This window comes from Staurois parvus, unplaced genomic scaffold (assembly GCF_062004578.1).
Source record: "Staurois parvus isolate SC_StPar_1 unplaced genomic scaffold, SC_StPar_1.0 ptg000014l, whole genome shotgun sequence".
Taxonomy (NCBI): domain Eukaryota; kingdom Metazoa; phylum Chordata; class Amphibia; order Anura; family Ranidae; genus Staurois; species Staurois parvus.
Genome location: NW_028317810.1, coordinates 7,713,660 through 7,740,698, shown reverse-complemented (window position 1 = coordinate 7,740,698; position 27,039 = coordinate 7,713,660). Strand labels below are relative to the sequence as shown.

The 27,039-nt window shown below is 41.6% G+C and overlaps 1 protein-coding gene across 1 annotated transcript in view; it reads right to left on the bottom strand.

The window, feature by feature from the left end:
• The window catches only part of RNFT2 (ring finger protein, transmembrane 2), an 86,763-nt gene that overhangs the window by 9,967 nt on the left and 49,757 nt on the right, over positions 1-27,039 (bottom strand). The window contains exon 7 of the mRNA XM_089677076.1: positions 2,884-3,033. Coding sequence (XP_089533202.1) covers positions 2,884-3,033 — 150 coding nt within the window. The remainder of the gene's footprint in view (positions 1-2,883; positions 3,034-27,039) is intronic.

Below are 27,039 nucleotides of genomic sequence, written 5' to 3'. Positions count from 1 at the left end.
GTCCGCAGTCTCTGGTCATCTCCTGTACTATGCCCGCAGTCTCTGGTCATCCCCTATACCAGGCATGTCCAAAGTCCGGCCCGCGGGCCATTTACGGCCCGGGGGTCGGTTTAATACGGCCCTCCAACAGCCCTCCCTGCTCTGTGTGATGTGGCCCTCCCTTCTATGGCAGACAGTCTTCTGCTTGAGAGCAGAGGGCAGTGCGCATGCCTGACTGCGGCGCGTTCTCCCTGGTCTGTGTAAATGCGGCTGTCGCAAGGCCCTCCCTTCTGTGGCAGACAGTCTTCTGCTTGAGAGCAGTGTGCATGCGTGACTGCGCCGCGCTGGGAGCGACAGAGGGCGGTGACGTCAGGCCCGGGCTTCCAGCGTGAAGTGTGTTTCTCTTCCCCTCCCGGCTGCCGAGCAGAGACTTCAGCTCCAGCTACCTTTTTCAACATTCACATTAGTGCAGGTAAGTTTTTTTTAAATTTATTTTCAATACATTGTGAAAACTCAGCTGTCAGTTGATCTTAATGTTATGAAATGAAAGTATGTCGTTTGCAATTAACTTGGCATAAAATTATTTATTTGCATTTAATTGTAATGGTTCAAAGAATGTTCAGAAAAATGTTCGGCCCTCCACCATGCTCACTTCATCCAATCTGGCCCTCTTTGAAAAAAGTTTGGACACCCCTGCCCTATACTGTCCGCAGTCTCTGGTCATCTCCTGTACTGTGTCCACAGTCTCTGGTCCATCTCCTGTATTATGTCCGCAGTCTCTGGTCATCTCCTGTACTGTGTCCGCAGTCTCTGGTCATCTCCTGTATAATGTCCGCAGTCTCTGGTTATCTCCTGTAGTATGTCCGCAGTCTCTGGTCCATCTCCTGTACTGTGTCCGCAGTCTCTGGTCCCTCACCTGTATTGTGTCCGCAGTATCTGGTCCATCTCCTGTACTGTGTCCGCAGTCTCTGGTCTTCTCCTGTACTGTGTCCGCAGTCTCTGGTCCTTCTCCTGTACTGCGTCCGCAGTCTTTGCTCATCTCTTGTACTGTCTGCAGTCTCTGGTCATCTCCTGTACTGTGTCTGCAGTGTCTGGTCACTTCCTGTACTATATCTGCAGTCCATTGGTTCAGAATATTTTTTGTCATGTTTTTCTCCTCTAAAACCTAGGCGCGTCTTATGGTCAGGTGCGTTTTATGGAGCGAAAAATACGGTAAGTATTTGACCCCCTGCTGATTTTGAATGTTTGTCCACACACAAAGAAATGATCAGTCTAAAAATCAAATGATAGGTGTATTGTAACACTGAGAGACAGACTAGCAACATAAAATTCAAAAGAAATGCATGTCTAACAAATTATGCACTGATTTGCATATTCATGAGGGAAATAAGTATTTGATCCCCTATCATTCAGCAGGATTTCTGGATACCAGGTGTCTTTCATACAGGTAACAAGCTGAGATTAGAAGCAGTCTCTTAAACGGAGTGCTGCTAATCTCATTTGTTACCTGTATAAAAGACACCTGTCCACAGGAGCAATCAAACAATCAGATTCCAAACTCTCCACCATGGCAAAGACCAAAGAGCTGTCCAAGGATGTCAGGGACAAGATTGTAGTCCTACACAAGGCTGGACTGGGCTACCAAACTATCGCCAAGCAGCTTGGTGGGAAGGTGACAACAGTTGGTGCAATCATTTGCAAATGGAAGAAACACAAAACAACGGTTAGTCTCGCTAGGTCTGGCGCACCATGCAAGATTTCACCTTGTGGAGTGTCAATGATCATGAGAAAAGTGAGGAATCATTCCAGAACTACACGTGAGGATCTTGTCAATGATCTCCAGGCAGCTGGGACCACAGTCACCAAGAAAGCATATGGCAACACACTACGCCGACAAGAATTGAAATCCTGCAGTGCCCGCAAGGTCCCTCTGCTCAAAAAGCACATGTCCAGGCCCATCTGAAGTTTGCCACTGAACATCTGAATGATGCAGAGGAGGACTGGTTGAAAGTGTTGTGGTCAGATGAGACCAAAATCAAGCTCTTTGGCATCAACTCAACTCGCCGTGTTTGGAGGAGGAGGAATGCTGCTTATAACCACAAGAACACCATCCCAACTGTCAAACATGGTGGTGGAAACATTCTACTTTGGGGGTGTTTTTCTGCTAAGGGGACAAGACAACTGCACCGCATCAAGGGACGAGACAAGGCAATGTACCGTCAAATCTTGGGTGAGAACCTTCTTCCCTCAGCCAGGGCATTGAAAATGGGTTGTGGATGGGTGTTCCAGCATGACAATGACCCAAAACACGAGGCCAAGGCAACAAAGGAGTGGCTCAAGAAGAAGCACATTAAGGTCCTGGAGTGACCTAGCCAGTCTCCAGACCTTAATCCTATTGAAAATCTGTGGAGGGAGCTGAAAGTTCGGGTTGCCAAACGTCAGCCACCAAACCTTAATGACTTGGAGAGGATCTGCCAAGAGGAGTGGGCCAAAATCCCTCCTGAGATGTGTGCAAACCTGGTGGCCAACTACAGGAAATGTCTGACCTCTGTGATTGCCAACAAGGGATTTGTCACCAAGTACTAACTAATTGTTTGTGAAGGGGATCAAATACTTATTTCCTTCATGAACATGAAATCAGTGCATATATTGTTAGACATGCATTTCTTTTGAATTTTATGTTGCTATTCTGTCTTTCAGTTACAATACACCTACCATTTGATTTTTAGACTGATCATTTCTTTGAGTGGGCAAACATTCAAAATCAACAGGGGATCAAATACTTATTTTCTTCACTGTATATACTAAAAATACACACAAGCTGTTGTCAAAAACTACGTACTCTCTCTGACAGAGGGGCATTTGGAACATTTACCACAATGCACTGGAAAGAGTATAACTCACCTTACAAAGACTGTATAGGATTATAAGGATGCTTCCTAAGAAGTAGGTGCTGGAAGGATCGTCTCCTATGATATATTTATACCACAGCTGGATGGGCACCAGGGAACGGACCAGCTGGCTCAGCTCTTCGATCAGTAGGTAAAACTTGCCCTGTAGAGACACAGTTAAACACTTAATGCCATAGAGACTAGGCAGACTCAAACACAGAGGCTTTCATTACTTCATGTGGTGTTATGAATCTTTTGAGACTAAGTAATGAGACATTACAACACTCAGAGGTCCAGAACATTTAATCTACGGTTTGCTAAAGATAATTAAGAGTAAAAATAAAAATACAGCAAGCAAACAAAAAATTGGCCCACAGTGCAGTTGGCGCCAGACTAATGTTTACCTCCTCACCCCTCCCCCTTTAATTTATCTACTTAAAGACCAGGCATTCTTTGGCACTTTCTGTGAATAAAATTGGTGGGTTTTACAATTTTTTATGTTACACGGTATTTGTGCAGCAGTTCTTCAATATTTCGTGAAATATTTTAATGCAAAAAAACCCCACAATACATAGCCCAATTTTTTGGTAAAATATAAAATATGATGTTACACCAAGTGAATAGATACCAAACATGTCACGCTTTAATATTTGTGCACGCCTTTGCAATGCCAACAAATGACGTAAATGTTACTATCCATAGATGACACTTTGAAAGCCTTTACAGGTTACCAACCAAAGCAGGCGTTTTCCTTTGTACGCAAGCACGGGGGGTGGGACGGATGCATTTTACTTTTATTTCTTTACTCTGTCGCTTTAAAAAAAATCTTTTTTGATCATTTTATTGCTGTCACAATATTGTGACAGCAATAGGCCTGTGACAGGTACTCTTTATGGAGGGATCTGGGGGTCAATAAGACCCCAAATACCTCCTCTGCCCTTAAAATCTTTTAGTTTTTTAAAATGGCGCCAAGTAAACTGGAAATGATGTCAGGTCATCAAGTCTGGGTTACTATTTACCAGAACCGAACTAGCCAGCAATAGCAACGGTTGGTCGATTATGACTCCTGGTGGGATGGGAGATCCCGTTAAACCACAGAAGATGGCAGGCAGGAGGGGGGGAGGGGACGTCCCCTCCAGCTGCTTGTAATAGCAATCGAGTGGCTAGCTAGCTGCTCCGATTGCTATCACAAGAAAGCCGACCATCGGCTCTAAAAACGGAAACGGGATGATGTCTGCAGCTGCAGGCATCATCTTGGTACAACCACTTGAAGTCCAGTGGTGTACCAGGTACGTGACTGGTTGGCAAATGGCTTTGTGACTCATACCAAACATGCAGGATTTAACGGTTGTGCCAAATGAACATTGTTGATTACCATCATATATCATAGTAATACAAAATATAACCACTTGCCCTCCAGAAGATTTACCCCCCCCCCCTCCTTCCTGACCAGGCCATTTTTTTGCTATTCGTCACTATGCTATTTCAACTGCTAATTGCGTGGTCGTGCAACACTGTACACAAACAAAATCTATGCCCTTTTTTCACACAAATAGAGATTTCTTTCGGTGGTGTTTGATCACCTCTGGGTTTTTTATTTTATGTGATATGAATGAAAAAACACCGAAAATTTTGGAACAAATCTATGCCCTTTTTTCACACAAATAAGAGCTTTCTTTTGGTGGTGTTTGATCACCTCTGGGTTTTTTATTTTATGTGATATGAACGAAAAAACACCGAAAATTTTGGAAAAAAAAAAAAAAAGATATTTTCTACTTTCAGCTACAAAAAATATCCAATAAACTCAAAGTTAATCATAAAATTTAGCCCAAAATGTATTTTGCTACAGGTCTTTGGTAAAAAAAATTCCAATACGTGTATATTCATTGGTTTGTGTGATAGTTATATTGGAATTTACGCAGCTTTAACTTTCTGATTGCCTATCACATTTCTTGAGGTGCTAAGATACCACATGCGAGACACTTTTTGGTAGCCTATACACATACAGACCCCCAAAATCCAATGACCACTTTCAGGCTTTCAAAGGGCATATTTCCTCATATCACTTCCTCACTACATATCACAGTTCCAGAGGCCCTAAAATACTAGCATAGTACAAACACCCCCGCAAATGACCCCTTTTTGGAAAGTAAACAATCCAAGGAATTTGATAAAAGGCATAGTGAGTATTTTGTAGATATCATTTATGTCACAGGGTTTTGGAAGAGAAAACCTATTCTACTATCCTTGCATTTCAGGGGTGCGGGCACAATCCGAAATATAAAGCAGCATAAGGTTACATCGCTTTGCCCAGAGCCACTGTTCGCCCACACAATGCTGGCAAGCAGTCGGCAAGTAGTAATAAAAAAGAAACCCTTAAAACTTTTTTAAAAAAATTCACAATATAGTATTTATTTTTTTTTTATTTAAAAATACTTTTATCAAAGAAGTGCAATGCTACCATAGTAACCTTGTACTATTTTTGGTGGGTGATCAGGGATTTTTTTTTTTTTGACAATGCAGATCATTGCAGAGCTTGCTTTTAACTGTCATGAAGGTGTTATGTTCATGACAGTTCAATATAATAGTGAACTGTGATTGGCTAGAGCTGCTCACATGGTACAGGGTGCTGTGATTGGCCCCATGTATCATGTGAGAGCTGTGAACCAACCACAGCTCACCAGGAAGAGAAGCAGAGCTGTTATGAATCAGATTGATTCATACCAGCTTTGCTAACATTGTGATCATGTGATTGCATTGGGTCCCTTTCAACGGGATCTTCATCCACAGGACATATCTGTCGCGGCTGTGCCCCCGTGTTAGCACAGCCAGAGCGATGTACCTCTACGTCGCTTTGCCTGCAGCTGCCACGTATCTGCAGTACATTGCGGGCAAAAATAGTGGATATTACCTACAAAAATAACTGCAACATCTTTTTTTTTTTTATAAGAAAAGTGACAGAAAATTTTTATAGAAGTGTTCGTTTGCAAAACATTGTCAGAAACCATTACGTTTTGGAAGTTTAGAGATGCTCTACACTTAAAGTGGAACTGCACAGCATCTGAGCGCCACTAACCAAAAGCACTACATAATTCATTTTTAATATTCAAAGCAAATTCACCCATCCATCCATCTCTCCATTCTTTATTTAGCTTAGAAATCAATTAGAAAAACACCCCCTAGCATTTCTGGCCATCTTGAGTAGAGGATTCATTGATTGGGAAGATGATTAATGTAGCAATTACTTCCTGCAAGCCATCTGCCCTTAGCTCAGGCATGCAGGCAAGAGGGTGCACTTAGCTGAGAAAACCCCTCCTCCCCTCCTGAAGACTGCTGGGATGTATGACATCATTTTCCTAGGCCTTGAAACTAGGAAGTAACTATAGATATGTAGAAAGCAAGTAAATAGGATATAATTTCCTATCCATTTACTAAAGCTAGCAGCATAAGGATTCAAAATAGTCAATGTTGATTGAGAGAGTGAAGTTCCACTTTAAGGCTCCATGCACACTGGCTTAATAAAAAAAACAACACTGCTTCTAGAGGAGTTTAGTGGTTTACCCATAGAAGCACCTCAATGTTATCCTGTGTCCATGTACATTATGATGATTAGAGGCATATTTTAAGCTCTGTGTTTAGAGGCAGAGAAAAAACCCTTCTGATTTGCATTTTTGAGAGCAGTTTTCTGGTGGAAAAATATGCAAAACGTGCCTAAATGCTAGTACAAAAAAAAAAAAACCGCTCAAAATGACAGTTTTTTCTTGACCTTAAAACAGTGTTTCTCAACTCCAGTCCTCATGGACCCCCAACAGGTCATGTTTTCAGGATTTCCATTATTTTGCACAGGTGATTTGATCAGTTTCACTGCCTTAGTAATTACCACAGCTGTTTCATCTGAGGGAAATCCTGAAAACATGACCTGTTGGGGGTCCATGAGGACTGGAGTTGAGAAACACTGCCTTAAAACAACTAAACTGAGCCCTTGAATGAAATACAGGAATCAGGAGATGCTTTAGCATACTTTACCATTATCTTCAGCATGCCCCTGGAGCCCTAAAATACTGGGTGACATATTATGCTAGTACTGAATTTACTTCATGATGTTGGTGCTTAGTCCTGCTCCCTCCTAGAAGTAAAGGATACAGGATGCTAGGGTCTAAGTGCAAATATTTTTAGTTTGAGAATTGTACAATTTGGTGCCCCAGCAATGTATTCGTTCCAAGAGTTGGAAGTCTGGTTCTTGTTTTTGGCCCAAGTCTCCTAGTAAGAACTAGTGTGCATATTGTACCTGGTCAGCACTTTAGAATTTAACGTGTCCCCTGCACCATGCTACCCCCCGTCACTTAACTCTACGCTGCCTGACCACAAACCCTAAAGAGAACCATTCACACTTAATTTTCCTTTCAACACTTATCCCCTAAAATGAACCAGTAACACTCAACCTCCTTAACCATAATGTCTAAAAAAGAGCCCCACACTAACCCATCCCCTAAACTGAGCACTGTTTCACTGTACATTCACCTAGTCCTGTGGCTAAAAGCCTCTGTGCTGGTAGCAAAATAAAATATGGAGATCTGAGATCTATGATCTACCCCCAAGGAACTGAGACTCATGGGGTGCTCTAACAAGAACATAAACTGTATCCAAGATACTGTTGCTGTAATACATTTAATTCCAATTTATTTTTCTCTTTGGAGTATAAGTATATTTTAGGTTACAGCAATCCTAGGTGATATAAAAGTCCGATTTGTGTAAAAAAAAAAAAAAAAAGGAAAAGAAAAAAAAAAAAAATTATGTAATACCACTTACAGTGAGGAACAGAAGTATTTGAACACCCTGCAATTTTGCAAGTTCTCCCACTTAGAAATCATGGAGGGGTCTGAAATTCACATTGTAGGTACATTCCCACTCTTAGAGACAGAATTTAAAAAAAAAAATTCGGGAAATCACGTTGTATGATTTTTAAAGAATTTATTTGTCTTGCACTGCTGAACATAAGTATTTGAACACCTGAGAAAATCAGTGTTAATATTTGGTACAGAAGCCTTTGTTTGCAATTACAGAGGTCAAATGTTTCCTGTAGTTCTTGACCAGGTTTGCACACACTGCAACAGGGATTTTGGCCCACTCCTCCACACAGATCTCCTCTAGATCTGTTAGGTTTCGGGGCTGTCGCTGAGAAACACGGAGTTTCAGCTCCCTCCAAAGATGTTCTATTGGATTTAGGTCTGGAGACTGGCTAGGCCACTCCAGAACCTTGATATGCTTCTTACCAAGCCACTCCTTGGTTATCCTGGCTGTGTGCTTCGGGCCGTTGTCATGTTGGAAGACCCAGCCACGACCCATCTTCAATGCTCTGACTGAGGGAAGGAGGTTGTTGCTCAAAATCTCACAATAAATGGCCCCATTCATCCTCTCCTTTCATACAGTGCAGTCGTCCTGTCCCCTTCACAGAAAAGCACCCCCAAAGCATGATATTACCACCCCCATGCTTCACAGTAGGGATGGTGTTCTTGGGATGCAAGTCATCCTTCTTTTTCCTCCAAACACGATGAGTGAAGTTTAGACCAAAAAGTTCTACTTTGGTCTCATCTGACCATATGACTTTCATGCCTCCTCTGGATCATCCAGATGGTCACTGGCAAACTTCAGACGGGCCTGGACATGTGATGACTTAAGCAGGGGAACCTTCCGTGCAATGCATGATTTGAAACCATGACGGCGTAGTGTTCTACCGACAGTGACCTTTGAAACTGTGGTCCCAGCTCTCTTAATGTCATTGACCAGCTCCTTCCTTGTAGTTCTGGGCTGATTCCTCACCTTTCTTATCATCAGTGATACCCCAAGAGGTGAGATCTTGCATGGAGCCCCAGTCCGAGGGAGACTTGACAGTCGTCTTTAGCCTCTTCCATTTTCCAACAATTGCTCCAACAGTTGATCTATTTTCACCAAGCTGCTTGGCAATTGCCCCGTGACCCTTTCCAGCCTTGTGGAGGTCCCCAATTCTGTCTCTGGTGTCTTTTGACAGCTCTTTGGTCTTGCCCATGGTAGTAGTTGGCGTCTTACTGACTGTGGGGTGGACAGGTGTCTTTAAAGAGCTCAGACAGGTGCTACTAAGTTAGATTAATGAGTGGAGTAGAGGTGAACTTTTTAAAGGCACAGTAACAGGTCTTTGAGAGCCAGAATTCTTGCTGTTTCTTAGGTGTTCAGATACTTATGTTCAGCAGTGCAAGACAAATAAATTCTTTAAAAATCATACAATGTGATTTCCTGAATTTTGTTTTTAAATTCTGTCTCTCAGAGTGGGAATGCACCTACAATGTGAATTTCAGACCCCTCCATGATTTCTAAGTGGGAGAACTTGCAAAATTGCAGGGTGTTCAAATACTTCTGTTCCTCACTGTATTAGTGATGCATCGAAATGAAAATTCTGGTGCCGAAACCGAAAATTCAGGATGTACTTGGCAGAAAACCAAAACCGAAATGGACAGTTTTTAAACATATATGTAGCAGAATACATATTGGCCTAAATTTATGAAGACATTTGATTTATTAAATTTTGTTTTATTGGATATGTTTCATAGCAGAAAAAGTAAAAAATAATATTTTTTTGTGGTCTCTTTCATACTGCAAAAAATAAAAAGCTCTATTTGTGGCAAACAAATGTATTTTTATTTATTACAGGTACTTATATAGTGCTGTCAATTTTACAGCGCTTTACATATATATTTTGTACATTCACATCAGTCCCAAACTCTCAAGGAGTGTACAATCTAAGGTCTCTAACTCACATTCACACATACACATACTAGGGACAATTTTAGACAGGAGCAAATTACCTTCCAGTATGTCTCTGGAGTGTGGGAGGAAACCCAAGCAGCCACAGGGAGAACATGCAAACTCCAGGCAGGTGGTTCGGTGGTTGGGATTCAAACCAACAACCCTAGTACTGCCAGGTGGAAGTGCTAACCATTTAATCACTGTGCATGCCTGAAATTTAATTTTTGTACAGTGTTGCAATCCCAAAAAGGATGAGGAAGTCTAGATATAAAAGGGGTGTTATGCTGTATCAGTCCCCATCAGACACATATCGGGGGTGATAACCCCACAGAGGATGAGGGAACCTAGAAATAAAGGGGTGTCGTGATGTTTCAGTCCCCATCAGATATATATCAGGGGGTGACAACCCCATAGGGCAGGAGTCTCCAAATGTTCTTAACAAAAGGGCCAGTTTACTGTCCCCCAGACTTTCATGGGACCGGACTGTGGTCACGGCGAGTAGAAAAGGCAAACAATGCCCCATCATTGGTATTAGTGGAAATAATAGTGCCCAATCATTGGTGGCAGTAAGAGAAACAGTGTCCCATCATTTGTGTCGGTGGGAGGAATAGTGCCCCACTATTGGTATCAGTGGGTGGAATGCTTCATCCTTGGTTTCAGTGAAAGGAATAGTGGCCCCATCATTAATGTCAATGGAGAAATAGTGCCCCATAATTGGTGTCAGTGGAAGGAATGATTCATCGTTGGTGTCAGTGAAAGGAATAGTGCCCCATCATTGGTGTCAGTGGAGGAATAGTGCCCCATTGTTGGTGTTGGGAGAAATCGTGCCCAAGGGCTAGATAAAGGCTAGGAAAGGGCCACATCTTGCCCCCGGGCTGCAGTGGAAACCACTACCATAGAGAATGAGGCAGCCTAGACATAAAAGGGTGTAACATTCTATCAACCCCCTTCCCCAGCCAGTCACGTGTCACATGGGGACACTCACCCAGGAGTCTTTCACCTGCTGCCCCCTCTGCTTCTGAGTTTGGTCTCGGATCAGGGCTCTTCCAAAACCACATGCTGCTTTCTTATTCCTCATACCTATCACACAGGTTTTGCAAAAGGAAACACGTGCCCGGAAACCAAATTAGAAGCACATAAGAAGGTGTAACAGGAAAGCGTTCCCCCATGTTTTGCTATATGAACTCTGACTTTCTTCTAGCTTCCAGGATGCTGTAGGTTCAGCCAATCAGGAAAGGGCGGAGTGTGGCTAGGTCGAGCTGATGTGCGGTGAATGCCTGGGGGCCACAATTATCGGCACCTGTATCGGCTCACTTTTTCCTATTGGCAAAATGCAGATAGGGCTATTTTCGGCTGCCCGACTTTCGGTGCATCCCTACACTTAATATTTGGTAAGAACCTGAGATTTATGCATCAGAGCATTGATTTGCATGTGTATTTTGTTAGTTCAATGTACCCATAGTGCAATGTCGTATGTATGTGAGATTCATATGAAATCAAAGCTGTTGGATGCTCCAGCTTCCTCCCACACTTCAAAACACGCTGGTAGGCTAATTGGCAACTGTCTAAATTGGCCTGTGTATGTGAGACAGGGACCTTAGACTGGATTGTAAGCTCCTTGAGAATGCTGTGAAGTAATATTATGTAAGCATGTAATAATAAAATACGTATTGCATAAATTGGAAGTGCTATATAAATACCTGTAGCAAATAAATGATAAAGAAACTAAAACTCACTCTGGCTGCTAAGATATGATTTATTACAGGTATTTATATAGCACTACCAATTTACACAGCGCTTTACATACACTATATTGCCAATAGTATTGGGACTCCCCTACAAATCATTGGATTCAGGTGTTCCAATCCCCTCCATGGCCAAAGGTGTATAACATCAAGCACCTAGGCATGCAAACTGATTCTACAAACATTTGTGAAAGAATGGGTCACTCTCAGGAGCTCAGTGAATTCAAGCCTGGTACTGAAGCCTGGTACTGTGATAGGTTGCCACCTGTGCAATAAGTCTATCCGTGAAATTTCCTTGCTACTAAATATTCCACAGTCAACTGTTAGAGGTATTATAACAAAGTGGAAGCAACTGGGAACAACAGCAACTAGCTTCGAAGTGGTAGGCCACATAAAATGACTGAGTGGGGTCAGTATGCTGAAGCGCACAGTGCGAAAAGTTGCCAACTGTCTGCAGAGTCAATAGCTAAAGACCTCCAAAACTTTGTGTGGCCTTCAGATTAGCACAACAACAGTGTGTACATAGAGACTTTATGGAATGGGTTTCCATGGCCAAGCAGCTTCATCCAAGCCTTACATCACCAAGTGCAATGCAAAGCATCAGATGCAGTGGTGTAAAGCATGCCATCACTGGACTCTAGAGCAGTGGAGATGTGTTCTCTGGAGTGATGAATCACGCTTCTCTGTCTGGCAGTTTGATGGATGTGTCTGGGTTTGGAGGTTGCCAGGAGAACGGTATTTACCTGACTGCACTGTACCAAGCATAAAGGTTGGTGGAGGGGGGATTATGGTGTGGGGTTGTTTTTCAGGGGTTGGGCTTGGCCCCTTAGTTCCAGTGAAAGGAACTTTAAAGGCGTCAGCATACCAAGACATTTTAGACAATTTCATGCTCCCAACTTTGTGGGAACAGTTTGGGGATGGCCCCTTCCTGTTCCAACATGACTGCGCACCAGTGCACAAAGCAAGGACCATAAAGACATGGATGAGCGAGTTTGGGGTGGAGGAACTTGACTGGCCTGCACAGAGTCCTAACCTCAACCCGAAGGAACACCTTTTGAATGAATTAGAGCAGAGACTGTGACCTAGGCCGTCTAGTCTGACATCAGTACCTGACCTCACAAATGTGCTTCTGGAAGAATGGTCAAACCTCCCTATAGACAAATTCCTAAACCTTGTGGACAGACTTCCCAGAAGAGTTAAAGCTGTTATAGCCGCAAAGGGCGGGCCAACTCAATATTGAACCATATGAACTAAGACTGGAATACCATTAAAGTTCATGTGTATGTAAAGGCAGGAGTCCCAATACTTTAGGCAATATAGAGTATATATTGTACATTCACATCTGTCCCTGACCTCAAGGAGCTTACAATCTAAGGTTCCTAACACACATTCATACATACACATACTGGGGCCAATTTAGACAGAAGCCAATTAACCTACCAGCATGTCTTTGGCATGTGGGAGGAAACCAGAGTACCTGGAGGAATTCCACACAGGAACAGGGAGAACAAGCAAACTCTGTGCAGGTAGTGCCATCGCTAGGTTTCAAATAGACGACCCTAGTGCTGCTAGACAGAAGTGCTAACCACTTTGCTACTGGGCTGCCCATGATCGCAGCCATCTGACAGTAAATATTCTAACCAGTTAATAGTTAAATAATGTTTTACCAAAACTTACTTGCAGAAAAAAAAAGAAAATATTGATGGGGGATGATAAAGTAACAAAAAGGTAGGACTAAAATGGTGTGATGCTTTTCTTTTTTCCAACTGATACTATCCTATCCTACAGACCCACAGAGACTGGCACACCTCCAAAACATAAAGAATAGGAGTATAATTGATGGGGAAGTGATAAAAAAAAAATAAACTGGTATTAAACACTTCAATTTACCTACACATTGATGCACTTTTTGACTCCTTAGGATTTTACAGCACGTATCCTAATATTGGCCTCTGGTTTACGTTGCTAGTTAACTAATGATGGCGCCAATTACTGAAGAGCATGTGTGCCTGGTATGCATGCCGGCATCAGCTCATTAGGATCTTAGGAAACTGGCACCGGAGATGCCTCAATCTTTCTGGTACAGGGACATGTGCTATCACATTGTGTAGAGTATTGTAGACACTGCTGTGCTGCAGATGAAAAGACCAGAGAGTGTGCTACACTGATTAACGACTCAGATGTGGATTATAGCCTTCTCTGTCCGCTCTATCCCCCGAGGTCTTTGTAAGAGGAGGAGAGAGTGTGTGTTTGTGCCTGTGTTTAGAGGCTGAGGGAGGGAGGAAGGTGAGATCATACTGCATGTCTTATGTTTTACAGTCCCGCTGCTAGGAATAAGTCTCATTGCTCAGAGCTTTGGCATTCTTATGATCTCATAGCCCTCCAGTGGGCTGATGGTGAAGCAAATTTTCATCTGCTTACAGCACCTCTCTACCATTGTTTTCATTTACACTGCAGCCTAGAGGTGCAGGATAAACACAATAATGTCATTAAAACAATTATAATATTCACACAAACTGCTTCTGCTAACACCTTTCAAAGTTGAATAAAAAAATAAACGGGTTGCAAATAACTTTGTTTAAGCGATACATGTTACAGCAAACTTCTACAATCTTATTAAAAATTTAAAAAGGTACAAACATTGTAATAAACCAATATACTTCAAGGCACGTTTATTTTGGCAATTTACAAAACAAAATAAATTTATTTTTTTCTGCCTTGTAGTCACATAAGGAAGGTTCTGATACAATGCTTGATTCATTTAAAGACTACATACATTAATTTTGTACTCTGATTTCCCAAACACTGTATGATTCTGAGTTACAAGTGGATCAGTCAAAGCTAAGGTTTCATGAAAAATTACAATTAGGTGTAGTAACTTGGTAGCCATGGAATCAACTATAGATATCAGGGAAATATATTAAGAGAACCAGTCACTTCTTACCTAACCAACAGCATACATACTACCTAGCATAATCTTCTACCCAGGAGCAAGGCTGCAATATAGCTGACTGTTTCAGGGATGACGACAGTACATGTAGACACATTCAAGCACAACAGCAACTCTGTAAAAAACATAATATGTGATGTGACGCATCTGTGACCAAGCCTCGATGGGTGGGGCGAAACGCGTCAGACACATGGATAGCGCGGTGCTGAGGCCACTCTATACATACACGCTGGACTACTGGGGCTGGCCCTGAGCAGCATCCACTCCCCCTTATCTCATCCCAGATACTGGAATGGATTAAGGATGTTGCTCCCTACATTTCCATGCCGTTGGGGTGATCTACCTTGCTTATCTGGCTTTATAGCGGCGCCATTAAATTTCACACATGGTCAACATAGTATGTGGCTTGCACTGCTGACTTCCAGTACTGGGACACTATCTATATGGAGTTTTCATGCTCCTTCTCCATGTTTGTGTGGGTTTTCTTCAGGTACTCCAGTTTCCTCCCACATAATAAACACGCTAAGGGTTAAAAAGCTACTATGTAAATTTGACCTTCTATGTGTATGCGCACATGAGAAATAGGAACCTTAAATTGTAAACTGCTTGAGACAGCAACTGATGTGAATGTAAAGCTTTGTACAAATTATTACAGGCAACTGAGCTGATATAACATAATGGTGTAATTCTGTGGCTGGGATACACAGCTGCCACATAAAGTCAACCACAGTAGTGAAATATTGTCCGCCGCTCTACACGGATTTACGATGCTATTTAAATAAACTTGTGTATCTACACATGCGTACAACCTGCATACAGTCATTCATTACCATGGTTGGCTGTACATAAGATGCTGCATACCGCTCTACACAGGTTTACGCCGCTACTTGAATAAATTTGTGCATCTGCACATGCGTACATTCATTATCATGGTTGGCTGTACATGAGAGCTGTGTATCCTGGTTATTATTACAGGTACTTATATAGTGAGGTCAATTTACGCAGCGTGTAATATATATATTGTACATCCATATCAGTTCCTAACCCTCAAGGAGCTTACAATCTAAGGTCCCTAACTCACATTCATACATACACATACTAGAGCCAATTTAGAAAGGAGCCAATTAGCCTACCAACATGTCTTTGGAGTGTAGGAGGAAACCAGAACACAAAGAGAAAACCCACGCAGGCACAGGAAGAACATGCAAACTCTAGGCAGGTGGTGCCGTGGTTGGAATTCCAACCAATGACCCTAGTGCTGCCAGGCGGAAGTGCTAACCATTTAGCCACTGAGCTGCATATGTAGAAATACACCCCAAATTTAAAATGTATGCCAAAACGCGTCCGTGTGCATGTGCCCTTAAACTGTTGGCGGGTATAAACTGATGCCATGTGAAGATGCCTGCATGTACCTGCAGCAAACTTCAGTGTGACTGATTTGATCAAATTCCAGTCCATTCTGGTTTGGCAAAGCTTTGGCATTATTTAGTAATAAGAAAGTTTGATTTCCATCCTCCTGTCTCCCAGACATTCCTTTTGGCGAGTGAGGCAGCACATCATATTGATAATCCAAGACGAAACATATAGAAGTGGGTAAGATCCAAAAAACAGAAATTGTAGGAGCGTTAGGCAATCAAGTTTCAGCTCTAGGAAAGGGTGGGGACATTGAGAGTTGTGGAAGGTATGTGCACCTCTAGGTACCTGCACTTTATATTTATAAGCAGGTTTAATTTCTTGTTAAAGCACAAAGTCCTTTTAATGTAACTTGTGTCCATCGCCTTCATCGTATCATACTGACTGCATAATAGACTTATAGTAAATTACAGAAAGTTTAAATTTTTCCTTGTTAGCTATTATGTAATATGTTGCCGGAGAAAAGTATCGGATACACAAAAATAAAAGATCTGACATATATATATATATATATATATATATATATATATATATTTATGTGAAAAATCTGTGCTATCTGGAACACTGCAAATCAAATCGTTACTATTAGCTCAGCAGCAGTTACTCAAAAAAACCTTGTAAGGTATCTCAAACACCAACCTACTTGTAACTGCGCTCCATCACTTATATCTATTTTATACCCAATTCATTAATCAGTGCAAATACATGTGATACAAATTAAATAAATAAATATTCATAAATGATCAGTCCAACCAAGTAAAAAAACTCTGCCAATAAACAGTCTTTCGTGTGACTTCAGTGCCAAAAAACACAAACAGAAATCGTGAAGTGATCTCCTGCAGTCACTGTATTGTGTGCATCCACAAATGTTCATGCAACTAAAGTTCGCTGTAACTGCAAACAATCTAATCAAAAATTATAATGAGTGTCCCGTGAAATATATAAAATGTTACCTCGTGTTGCTTCCTTCGCACACAATGTACTCACCACTCGAAACCAAGTTCAATTGTCTACAATGTCCTCCTCTTTGAAACAGACCGCAACTCTCTTCCTAACATGGACACTCCTCTCCATCACCTGTAATTTCATCCAGCTCCAGTAAAATTAAGCCGTTTCACCCGATCCAGTCACATCCTGTCACACAGACATAAAAAGGGAAAAGGGGGATGCCCATAGTGTAAAAAAGCTATCATATTTCCTAAAACATAATAAAGTAATGCACTTACAATTTTCTAGTGCCACCCCGACACTAAGCGGAACACACTATATCTCTAAAATCACGGTCAGCTCTGGTCATATTACCAAGCAACGAGCAGGCAGGCTTGTGCGAGATAACTTCACAATGCAGTCCACAACTTACGCGTTCCAGCGTCCAGCTGTCATCTGAGGTCCTCAGATGACAGCTTGACACTGAAACATGCAAGCTGTGGACTGGGTTGTGAAGTTATCCTGCACAAGCCTGCCTGTGGGGGTTGGCACTAGAGAATTGTAAGTGCATTACTTTATTATGTTTTAAGAAATTTTAAAGCTATTTTACACTATGGGCGTACCCCTTTTTCCCTTTTAGGACATGATTTGATCTGGTGAAACAGCTTAATTCTACTAGAGCTGAATGAAATTACAGGTGATGGAGAGGAGTGTCAGTGTTGGGAAGAGAGTTGCGGTCTGTTTCAAAGAGGTGGATATTGTAGACAATTGAATTTCATTGTTTAATTGGTTTTGGTTGATGAGTATATTGTGTACTCAGGAAATAACACAAGGTGAACATTTATACAGTGGGGAAAATAATTATTTGATCCCCTGCAGATTTTGCAAGTTTGGCCACCTACAAAGAAATGAAGGGTTATCATAGGTGTATTTTAAATGATAGAGACAGAATATCCACCAAATATCCAGAAAAAAAACAAACACGATAAAAATGTTATAAACTGAGTTGCAATCAGTGAGCAAAGTAAGTATTTGATCCCCTTCCAACCAACAATAATTCTGGTACACAGATTAGTCCTGTTATGTGTATAAAAGATTGTAAGCTCCAAGGAGCAGGGCCCTCGAACCCCTCGTGTATCGAATTGTATTGTTACTGTACTGTCTCGTGTACTGTCTCCCATTGTAGTGTACAGTGCTGAGCAAACCGTGGCGCTATATAAATACTGTATAATAATATAATAATTATAATATTAAAAGACACCTGTCCACAGAATCTCTTTTTCCATTCAAACCTCACTATCATGGTCAAAAGACGTCAGAGACAAGATTGTAGACCTGTACACGGCTGTAATGGGCTACAAGACCATCAGCAAGAAGCTTGGGGAGAAGGAGACAACTGTTGGAGTGATTATTAGCAAATGGAAGAAATATAAAATGACCATCAATCGCCCTTGGTCTGGAGCTCCATGCAAGATTTCGCCTCATGGGGTAAGGATTATCATGAGAAAAGTGAGGAATCAGCCCAGAACTACACGGAAGGAGCTTGTGAATGATCTCAAGGCAGTTGGGACCACAGTCCTCAAACAAACCATTGGTAAAACAATACACCGCCATGGATTGAAATCCTGCAGCGCCCGCAAAGTCCCCCTCCACAAGAAGGCACATGTACAGGCCCATCTGAAATTTTCCAATGAACATTTACACGATTCGAAGGACTGGGATAAAATGCGGTGGTCAAATGAGACCAAAATTGAGCTCTATGGCATTAACTTGACTCTCCGTGTTTGGAGGAAACAAAATGCTGACTGTGACCCTAAGAACACTATCCCTACAGTCAAGAATGGAGGTGGAAAAATTATTCTTTGGGGATATTTCACTGCTAAAGGTACAGGCTGACTTTGCCGCACTGAGGGGCCAATGGATGGGGCCAGGTATTGTAAAATATTGGATGAGAACCTTCTTCCCTCAGCCAGAACACTGAAAATGGGTCATGAATTGGTCTTCCAGCAGGACAAAGACCCAAAACATACCGCCAAGGCAACAAAGGAGTGGTTCAAGAAGAAGCACATTAAGGTCATGGAGTGGCATAGCCAGTCTCCAGACCTTAATTCTATAGAAAATTTATGGAGGGAGATGAAACTTCGAGTTGCCAAGCGACAGCCAATAAACCGTAACAATTTAGAGAAAAGTAAAGAAGAGTGGACATAAATCCCTCCTGAGATGTGTGCAAACCTGGTAACCAACTACAAAAAATGTCTTATCTCTGTGCTTGCCAACAAGGGTTTCTCCACAAAGTACCAAGTCAAGTTTTGGTTGGGGATCAAATACGTACACAGTGCCTTGAAAAGTATTCATACCCCTTAAAATTTTCCACATTTTGTCATGTTACAACCAAAAATGTAAATGCATTTTATTGGGATTTTATATGATAGACCAACACAAAGTGGCACATAATTGTGAAGTAGAAGGAAAATGATAAATGGTTTTCAAATTGTTTTTCCAAATAAATATCTGAAAAGTGTGGCATGCATTTGCATTTAGCCCCCTTTACTCTGATATCCCTAAGTAAAATCTAGTGGAACCAATTGCCTTCAGTAGTCACCTAACTAGTAAAGAGTCCACCTGTGCGTAATTTAATCTCAGTATAAATATAGCTGTTCTGGGAAGCCTTCAGAGATTTGTTAGATAACTTTTTTGAACAAACAGCATCATGAAGGCCAAGAAGCACATCAGACAGGTTAGGGATAAAGTTGTGGAGAAATTTAAAGCAGGGTTAGGTTAAAAAAAATACCAAATTTTGAACATCTCAAACAGCACTGTTCAATCCATCATCCGAAAATGGAAAGAGTATGGCACAACTGGAAACCTACCAAGACATGGTCGTTCACCTAAAATGAAAGGCCGGGAAAGGAGAGCATTAATCAGAGAAGCAGCCAAGAGGCTCATGGCAACTCTGGAGGAGTGGCAAAGATCCACAACTCAGGTGGGAGAATCTGTCCACAGGACAACTATTAGTCGCGCACTCCACAAATCTGGACTTTATGGAAGAGTGGTAAGAAGAAAGCCATTGTGGAAAAAAAGCTATGAGAAGTCCCGTTTGAAGTTTGCAAGAAGCCATGTGGAGGACACCGCAAACATGTAAAAGAAGACGCTCTGGTCAGATGAGACCAAAATAAATATTTTTGGCCTAAAAGCAAAATGTGTGGTGAAAAACTAACACACCATCCCCATTGTGAAACATGGTGGTGGCAGCATCACGTTGTGGGGATGCTTTTCTTCAGCAGGGACAGGGAAGCTGGTCAGAGTAGATGGGAAGTAAGTAAATGCAAATTATCCTCTTTATTTTTTTATTTTTTTTTCCAAGGACAGGACCACTCAAAATGTGTCTCTTAATTAAAGTCTCTGTAATTCTTAAACCATGTCATATGACGTCCTCCCACTCTAACCGCTCATGCACGCCCCGGGGGGGGGGGGGGGCTGGTGGGGGGTGCACAGCGTGGCGATTGGGGGTGCGCTGTGTCCGTGGGATCACCAATCAACGGAAAGAGCTGATGACGTCGGCTCTGTCATGTGATCAGCTGTGTCCAATCACAGCTGATTGCATGTAAATAAGGAATTGCCGGCTATCGGCATTCCTCTCCTCACAACTTGTCACGCTGATAGCTCATGAGGAGGAGAGCCGGTAATCGGCATTACTCAGAGGGGACATGTACACTGATCATCAGGGCACTGATGATCAGTGTGACCTGATGATCAGTGTAGCCTCTTCAGTGCCACCTGTCAGTGCCCATTAATGCTACTTGCCAGTGCCCATCAGTGCCACATCAATGCCACATATCAGTGCCTACCAGTGCACATCAATGCCACATATCAGTGCCCATCTAAGTTGCCTTTCAGTGCCACCTATCAGTGCCAGTCAGTGCTGCCAATCAATGCCGTCTATCAGTGCAAGTCAGTGCCGCCTATCAGTGCCCGTCGGTGCCCCCTAACAGTGCCAGTGAATGCCAACTATCAGTGCCACCCATCAGTGCTATATATGAGTGCTGCCTTTCAGTGCACATCAGTGATGTCTGTCAATGCCCATCAGTGCTACCTACCAGTGCCTCCTCATCAGTGCCCATCAGTGCAGCCTATCAGTGCCCATCACTGCAGCCTCATTAGCGCACATCAGTGAAGGAGAAAAATCACATATTTACAAAATTTTATAACAGAAACGAAGAAAAAACTTTTTTTTCAAAATTTTCAGTAGTTTTGGTTTGTTTAGCAAAAAATAAAAAACCCAGAGGTGAAAATAATTACCACCAAAAGAAAGCTCTGTCTAAAAAAAAATTATAAAAATTTCATGAGTACAATGTTAAATGACTGCGCAATTGTCATTCAAAGTGCAACAGCACTGAAAGCTGAAAATTATCCTGGGCAGGAAGGGGGTATAAGTGCCCTGTAGGTAAGTGGTTAGGATAACAGTTTTCAGGTAAGATGGGGGTTGATTTACTAAAACTAGACAGTGCACGATCTGGTGCAGCTTTGTATGGTAGCCAATCAGCTTCTAACTTCAGCTTGTTCAGTTAAACTTTGACAAAACAAAACCTGGAAACTGACTGGTTTCTATGCAGATCTGCACCACATTTTGCACTCCCCAGTTTTAGTAAATCAACCCCGTAGTTCAATCAGTTTAAGGCCCCTTGCACACAGGCAACATAATTTACTGATGTTTACTCAGGAACTTGTGACGCCTGTGTGCAAGGGTCCAAAAACTGTATGTAAAGACCTGAGTGATATTATATAATATAGGCGAGTAAAGGTGTGCAAGTATAAAGACGAGTAAAATTCTTCTTCACTGACAATATTGTAATATTTTTTGCAATACGAAACGTCCCGCAGAACACATTAAATTTGTGAACCGATGTACGCATGTATACTCATTTATATTGGCTTAAACATGCTTATAGATAAGCAAAAAAGTGAATGCCAGTAAATTACTGCACTCAAATGAAAAATGTATGTATTACTGATTCTTACTCAGCTGTGTACAATGTCCCATAGACAACAATGCATCTCATTTCAGATCAGGAAAAAGTCAGCATTTTTTACTCCTGTGTGCAAGAGGCCTGGAGCAGAGTTACAACTTTAAACAGATGACAACAGCAAAACTGCTTATGGTTGCTAGATATACAAAACACATTAAATATGTTATGAGATGTTACATATTGATAGGAGCCACTCAAAGCAAACAGGTAATCCCTGATCCAGTGGGATTATGAGACACTATGGAGTATGAGAGGGCAGATATGCAGTAAAGTCTGAAGAAAATGTAAATGCATTAGGGATTGTAACAGCCTGTGATACTGCACTGCCAGTAGTAGACTAATCCCAAGTCACATCAATCATATCCATGACTAAAGTTAAAGGGTTGAAATTTGCAATGCACCAATCCACTGAGCACTCTGGTTGCTATCTCCGAGCAGCAGCATTAGGTAATTTGCTCCATATAGAAACCAGTCTCGACTCACACTCTCCCTCTATTGGACTTACTGCGCCAGCTCTTTTTTTCCCCTTTAAAAAAATCAATATTTATTGTATAATTTTCGTTGTACATGACTCTTGCATTATCATCCAAAAGAAACCTGATTAGAAAGAACCAATATTTCAAACAATATTTTACAATGCATTTTAGAATGCTGCAAAAATGACAATTACCTGTAAAAAGGGTTTATTTTGTTTACTATTACCTAACTAGTTATGATGTGATCACTTCCAGTACAGGGCTGGGCTATGATGGAAAATGCATAATGCTTTACTTTCAGTGAAAGCTTTTAGCCAGTGTCATAATGTGGAGAGAGAAACAAAATGCTGCAAATGGTCAAAACAAAGTTTACTTCTCTTTTCAATAATTCAAGGATAAATTAGATACATTTTAGAGGCTCTTTCCACTGAGCAGTCATATTAATTATCTATGGAAATGTATATAGGAGTAAGACTTTAAAACCACACCAAGTCAAAATGCACAATCTAAACCAGCCGTATGCTAAAAGAACTGCATGATGGTCAGTAGTTAAAACACTAATGCTCCACGCTAGTTGTTGTACTGGTAAGCCATTTTAGGTACAGTGAAAGAAATAAGTATTTGATCCCCTGCTGATTTTGAATGTTTGCCCACTCACAAAGAAATGATCAGTTCAAAAATCGAATGGTAGATGTATTGTAACACTGAGAGACAGAATAGCAACATAAAATTCAAAAGAAATGCATGTCTAACAAATTATGCACTGATTTGCATGTTCATGAAGGAAATAAGTATTTGATCCCCTATCCTTCAGCAGGATTTCTGGCTACCAGGTGTCTTTCATACAGGTAACAAGCTGAGATCAGAAGCAGTCTCTTAAAAGGGAGTGCTGCTAATCTCATTTTGTTACCTGTATAAAAGACACCTGTCCACAGGAGCAATCAAACAATCAGATTCCAAACTCTCCACCATGGCAAATACCAAAGAGCTTTCCAAGGATGTCAGGGACAAGATTGTAGACCTACACAAGGCTGGATTATCGCCAAGCAGCTTGGTGGGAAGGTGACAACAGTTGGTGCAATCATTCGCAAATGGAAGACACACAAAACAACTGTCAGTCTCCCTAGGTCTGGTGCACCATGCAAGATCTCACCTCGTGGAGTGTCAATGATCATGAGAACAGTGAGAACTCATCCAAGAACTACACGTGAGAATCTTGTCAATGATCTCCAGGCAGCTGGGACCACAGTCACCAAGAAAACACACTACGCCGACAAGGATTGAAATCCTGCAGTGCCCGCAAGGTCCCTCTGCTCAAGATAGCACATGTCCAGGCTTATCTGAAGTGTGCCACTAAACATCTGAATGATGCAGAGGAGGACTGGTTGAAAATGTTGCAAACTGTTGTAATTCCTACACCCTTCACCTGATTTGGATGTAAATACCCTCAAATTAAAGCTGACAGTCTGCAGTTAAAGCACATTTTGTTCGTTTCATTTCAAATCCATTGTGGTAGTGTATAGAGCCAAAAATGTTAGAATTGTGTCGATGTCCCAATATTTATGGACCTAACTGTATGTAGTGTGACTCTGACATAATTTAAAGATGCTTCTGAGATTATTCAGAATTCATTAGAGCTACAGCTGACTTGCATTTGACCTTCATCTGCTTTTGCATTCCCATTGACGCTACCTGTGATGAAACGCATGGGGTTGAGCCAGGCACACACGCTACTGCGCATGCGTGAACTGCCGGTGGCCATTTTGAAACTGGAAAATTTTTTTTTTTTTTTTTGCCAATCAATGCCTAATGATGTTTGTAACGGAACCGGACCCTGACTGCACTACGGTATTTCCGTTAAACTCCCGATTCCCTGTCCGAACACAGATCCACGGACACCACCACTGACCAAACAAGACAAGACCAGTCTTGAAGGAAACCAGGAAATAGACTTAACACTCTAAACAGTAAGTCAATTAGGTTAGCTAGCTGGGTGATGGAAACAAAAGGTGAATGGAAATTCACACCTAGACAATGGTTGGATGAATTAGGATCTCACTAAAGAGCAGACGGTCAGGCTCCTTCAATTCACGTCTAGTTCAGAATCAACAACCAGGAATAGTCTTCATAAAGCTGCTAAATATTATTGTCACATCTGAAGTAATTCCAACCGCATTCTCAGCGTCCATTAGTCACCCTGTGCCCCTAAGAGACACAGGGTGACTTAGACAGAAGAGGGATATGGGGAGCTGAGACAGGGGTCTCCCCACCCCTCCAAAGGGGGCTGTGTTCCATGGGCCCCCCACCCAAAGTGACTCCCGTCACAATGTTTACTTACATGTGAGTGCAACCATACTTTAAATAAATGTTGTGATTATGGTTTTACACTATGTGGAGCGTTCTTTTTATTTGCATGTTTTCCACTAGGAGTCCAAGCCTTATCCAGAATGGTTTAGCTTCCTTAATTAAGGTCCATTGTTTGGAAGATCCTTATCTGATGTTTTGGTGATCTGGAGGAGGATTCAAGTGACCGTCTTTCTGGATTGTTTAACAAAGCGTTATTGACCACTCCTAACGGGGTCATGCCTTTCCTTTGGTGACAGGACAACTGTCCTTGGATTTCTTTGTTTTATCACAGCCTCTGGGACTTTTTTTTCTTTTATTTTTTGAGGGACTATTTTTTTGACACATTTTATGTATTTATTGTTGATTGCCTAGTTGATACTAGGCAATCAACAATAAATACATAAAATGTGTCAAAAAAATAGTCCCTCAAAAAATTTTTTTTTGTGTTCAGCTGCTATATGTTTTACACCTCATTATTGATTATCTATTGTGGTTCATATTAGCGCAGGTTTATATATATATTTATCCTTATTCCCATTGACTTGTATTGGAAGAAGCACGGTACTAAAATCAACAAAACCCCAACAACACTGGCACTAAAAAAATGTCCACTGAGGGATCAATAAAGGTGTGGTAATTATAACACACCTCCTTGTGCCCCATGATCTAGAAGATAAGACATGTTTTTCAAAGCAATTTTAGAATACGATTAATTATTCATACTGGTATACGGAAACTCATGGCAGCACAAGCTTCATGTTTAGCTAACCAATGCTCGGATCTTCTTGCACCTCCAAAATGCAATCTCACTTCTTAGATGTTGTAAAACAGTAATTTTAGTACACCTGTGGCAGGAAAAAAAAAAATCTAACATAACTGCCAGCACCCTCTACATAAGTAATGGTCAACTTACTAGATATAAAAGGAACTCAAGTGCAGCTGCTCACATCAACAAAGATTTACACTAAACCTAGATTCATACATGTGTCTGCATTTGAATGGGCACGGCATCCCATTCATTTGAATGGACTGCTTTGCCTGCATTTCCCGCAGAAAAAAGGTACATGTACCTTTTTCAAAACGCAGCTGCGGAGAAAGCTCATAATGCTTTTGACTACGCGATTTCCCTGCAGTTCCCACATCCACAAACGTGCTATGGGTTGAGAAGCATGGAGGTGCCATTAGGAATGAATGGCAGCCCCGTGTGTCTACATAGCAGTGCGATATTGTTGCGGGTGTGGGAACAGGTGCGATTTCTGCACCCGCCATCACCAACATTGCACATGTTCATGCAGCACGCAAAATGTTCTTTTTACAATAAGTGCACTGTGGTGCCATTCATTCTTGATTGCACTCCTATGCAATTTACTAATGTATTTATATTTTAGTGCATAACACACGGTAACTTATAATCATGTTTTGGTGTAATAGATAAAAAAGAGGCGCATACACTTCTTTCGTGATATTTAAGTGCATTGGGCAGTCCATTCAAATGCAAATCCATGCACATGCATTGCATAGTTGTGTACCTAGACTTACACAGTACAAGATTCTAGAGTGTGGACATGGTAAAGATGGTCAGAGCCAAAGGACATGCTACAGGAGACAGTCCAAGAATGAGGACATGCTTTAAGAAGTACTGTGGACATTTTATATTATTATTATTATACAGGATTTATATAGCTTCAACAGTTTGCACAGTGCTTTACAAAATGAAGGCAGACATTACAGTTACAATACAATTTGGTACGTCAGGAATCAGAGGGCCCTGCTCATTAGAGCTTAGAATTTAGAAGGGAGGGTCAAGTGATACAAAAGGTAATAACTGAGGGGCATTAGCTGATGGAGAAAGTAAAAACACTGTGCTAGTTGGAAGCAGGATAGGCTTCTTTAAAGAGAAGGGTTTTCAGAGATCTTCTAAAGATGTATAGATTATAAGATAGCTGGACAGATTGGAGTAAGGAGTTCCATAGGATGGCAGAAGCTCAGAAGTCCCAGAGACAAGCATGGGAGATGGTGACAAGGGAGCTAGAGAGCAGGAAGTCTTAGGAGGACCAAAGAGAGCAGTTTGGTTGGCATTTTGAGACTAGGTTAGCGATGCAGCTGGGGGGCCGAGTTGTGGATGGCTTTGTAAGTTGTTGTTGTAGCCAGTGCAGGGAATGGCAGAGAGAGGCAGCAGACACTGAACGGTTAGTGAGGTGGATGAGTCTGGCATAGACGTCGATCAGCAGAACACTGCCATTAGAGCCCATTCACAAAGCAATGCTACCACATTTATACTCCCTACAGCCCCATAAAAATGAGTTTTGCAATATTCAATATTCTTCAAGCCCATTGAAAAAGATCAAAAGAAAAATACTTGTAACAAAATGGACACCACAGAAAATGTAAGAAAGTTGGAAAATGAGATCAAACATCTAACACAAGGCAGCCTAATGAATATTTTCCTTTTACCGGCTTGAGTTTGGTTTCTGGGAGTGTGGGTAGTGTGGTATGGTGGAGTCA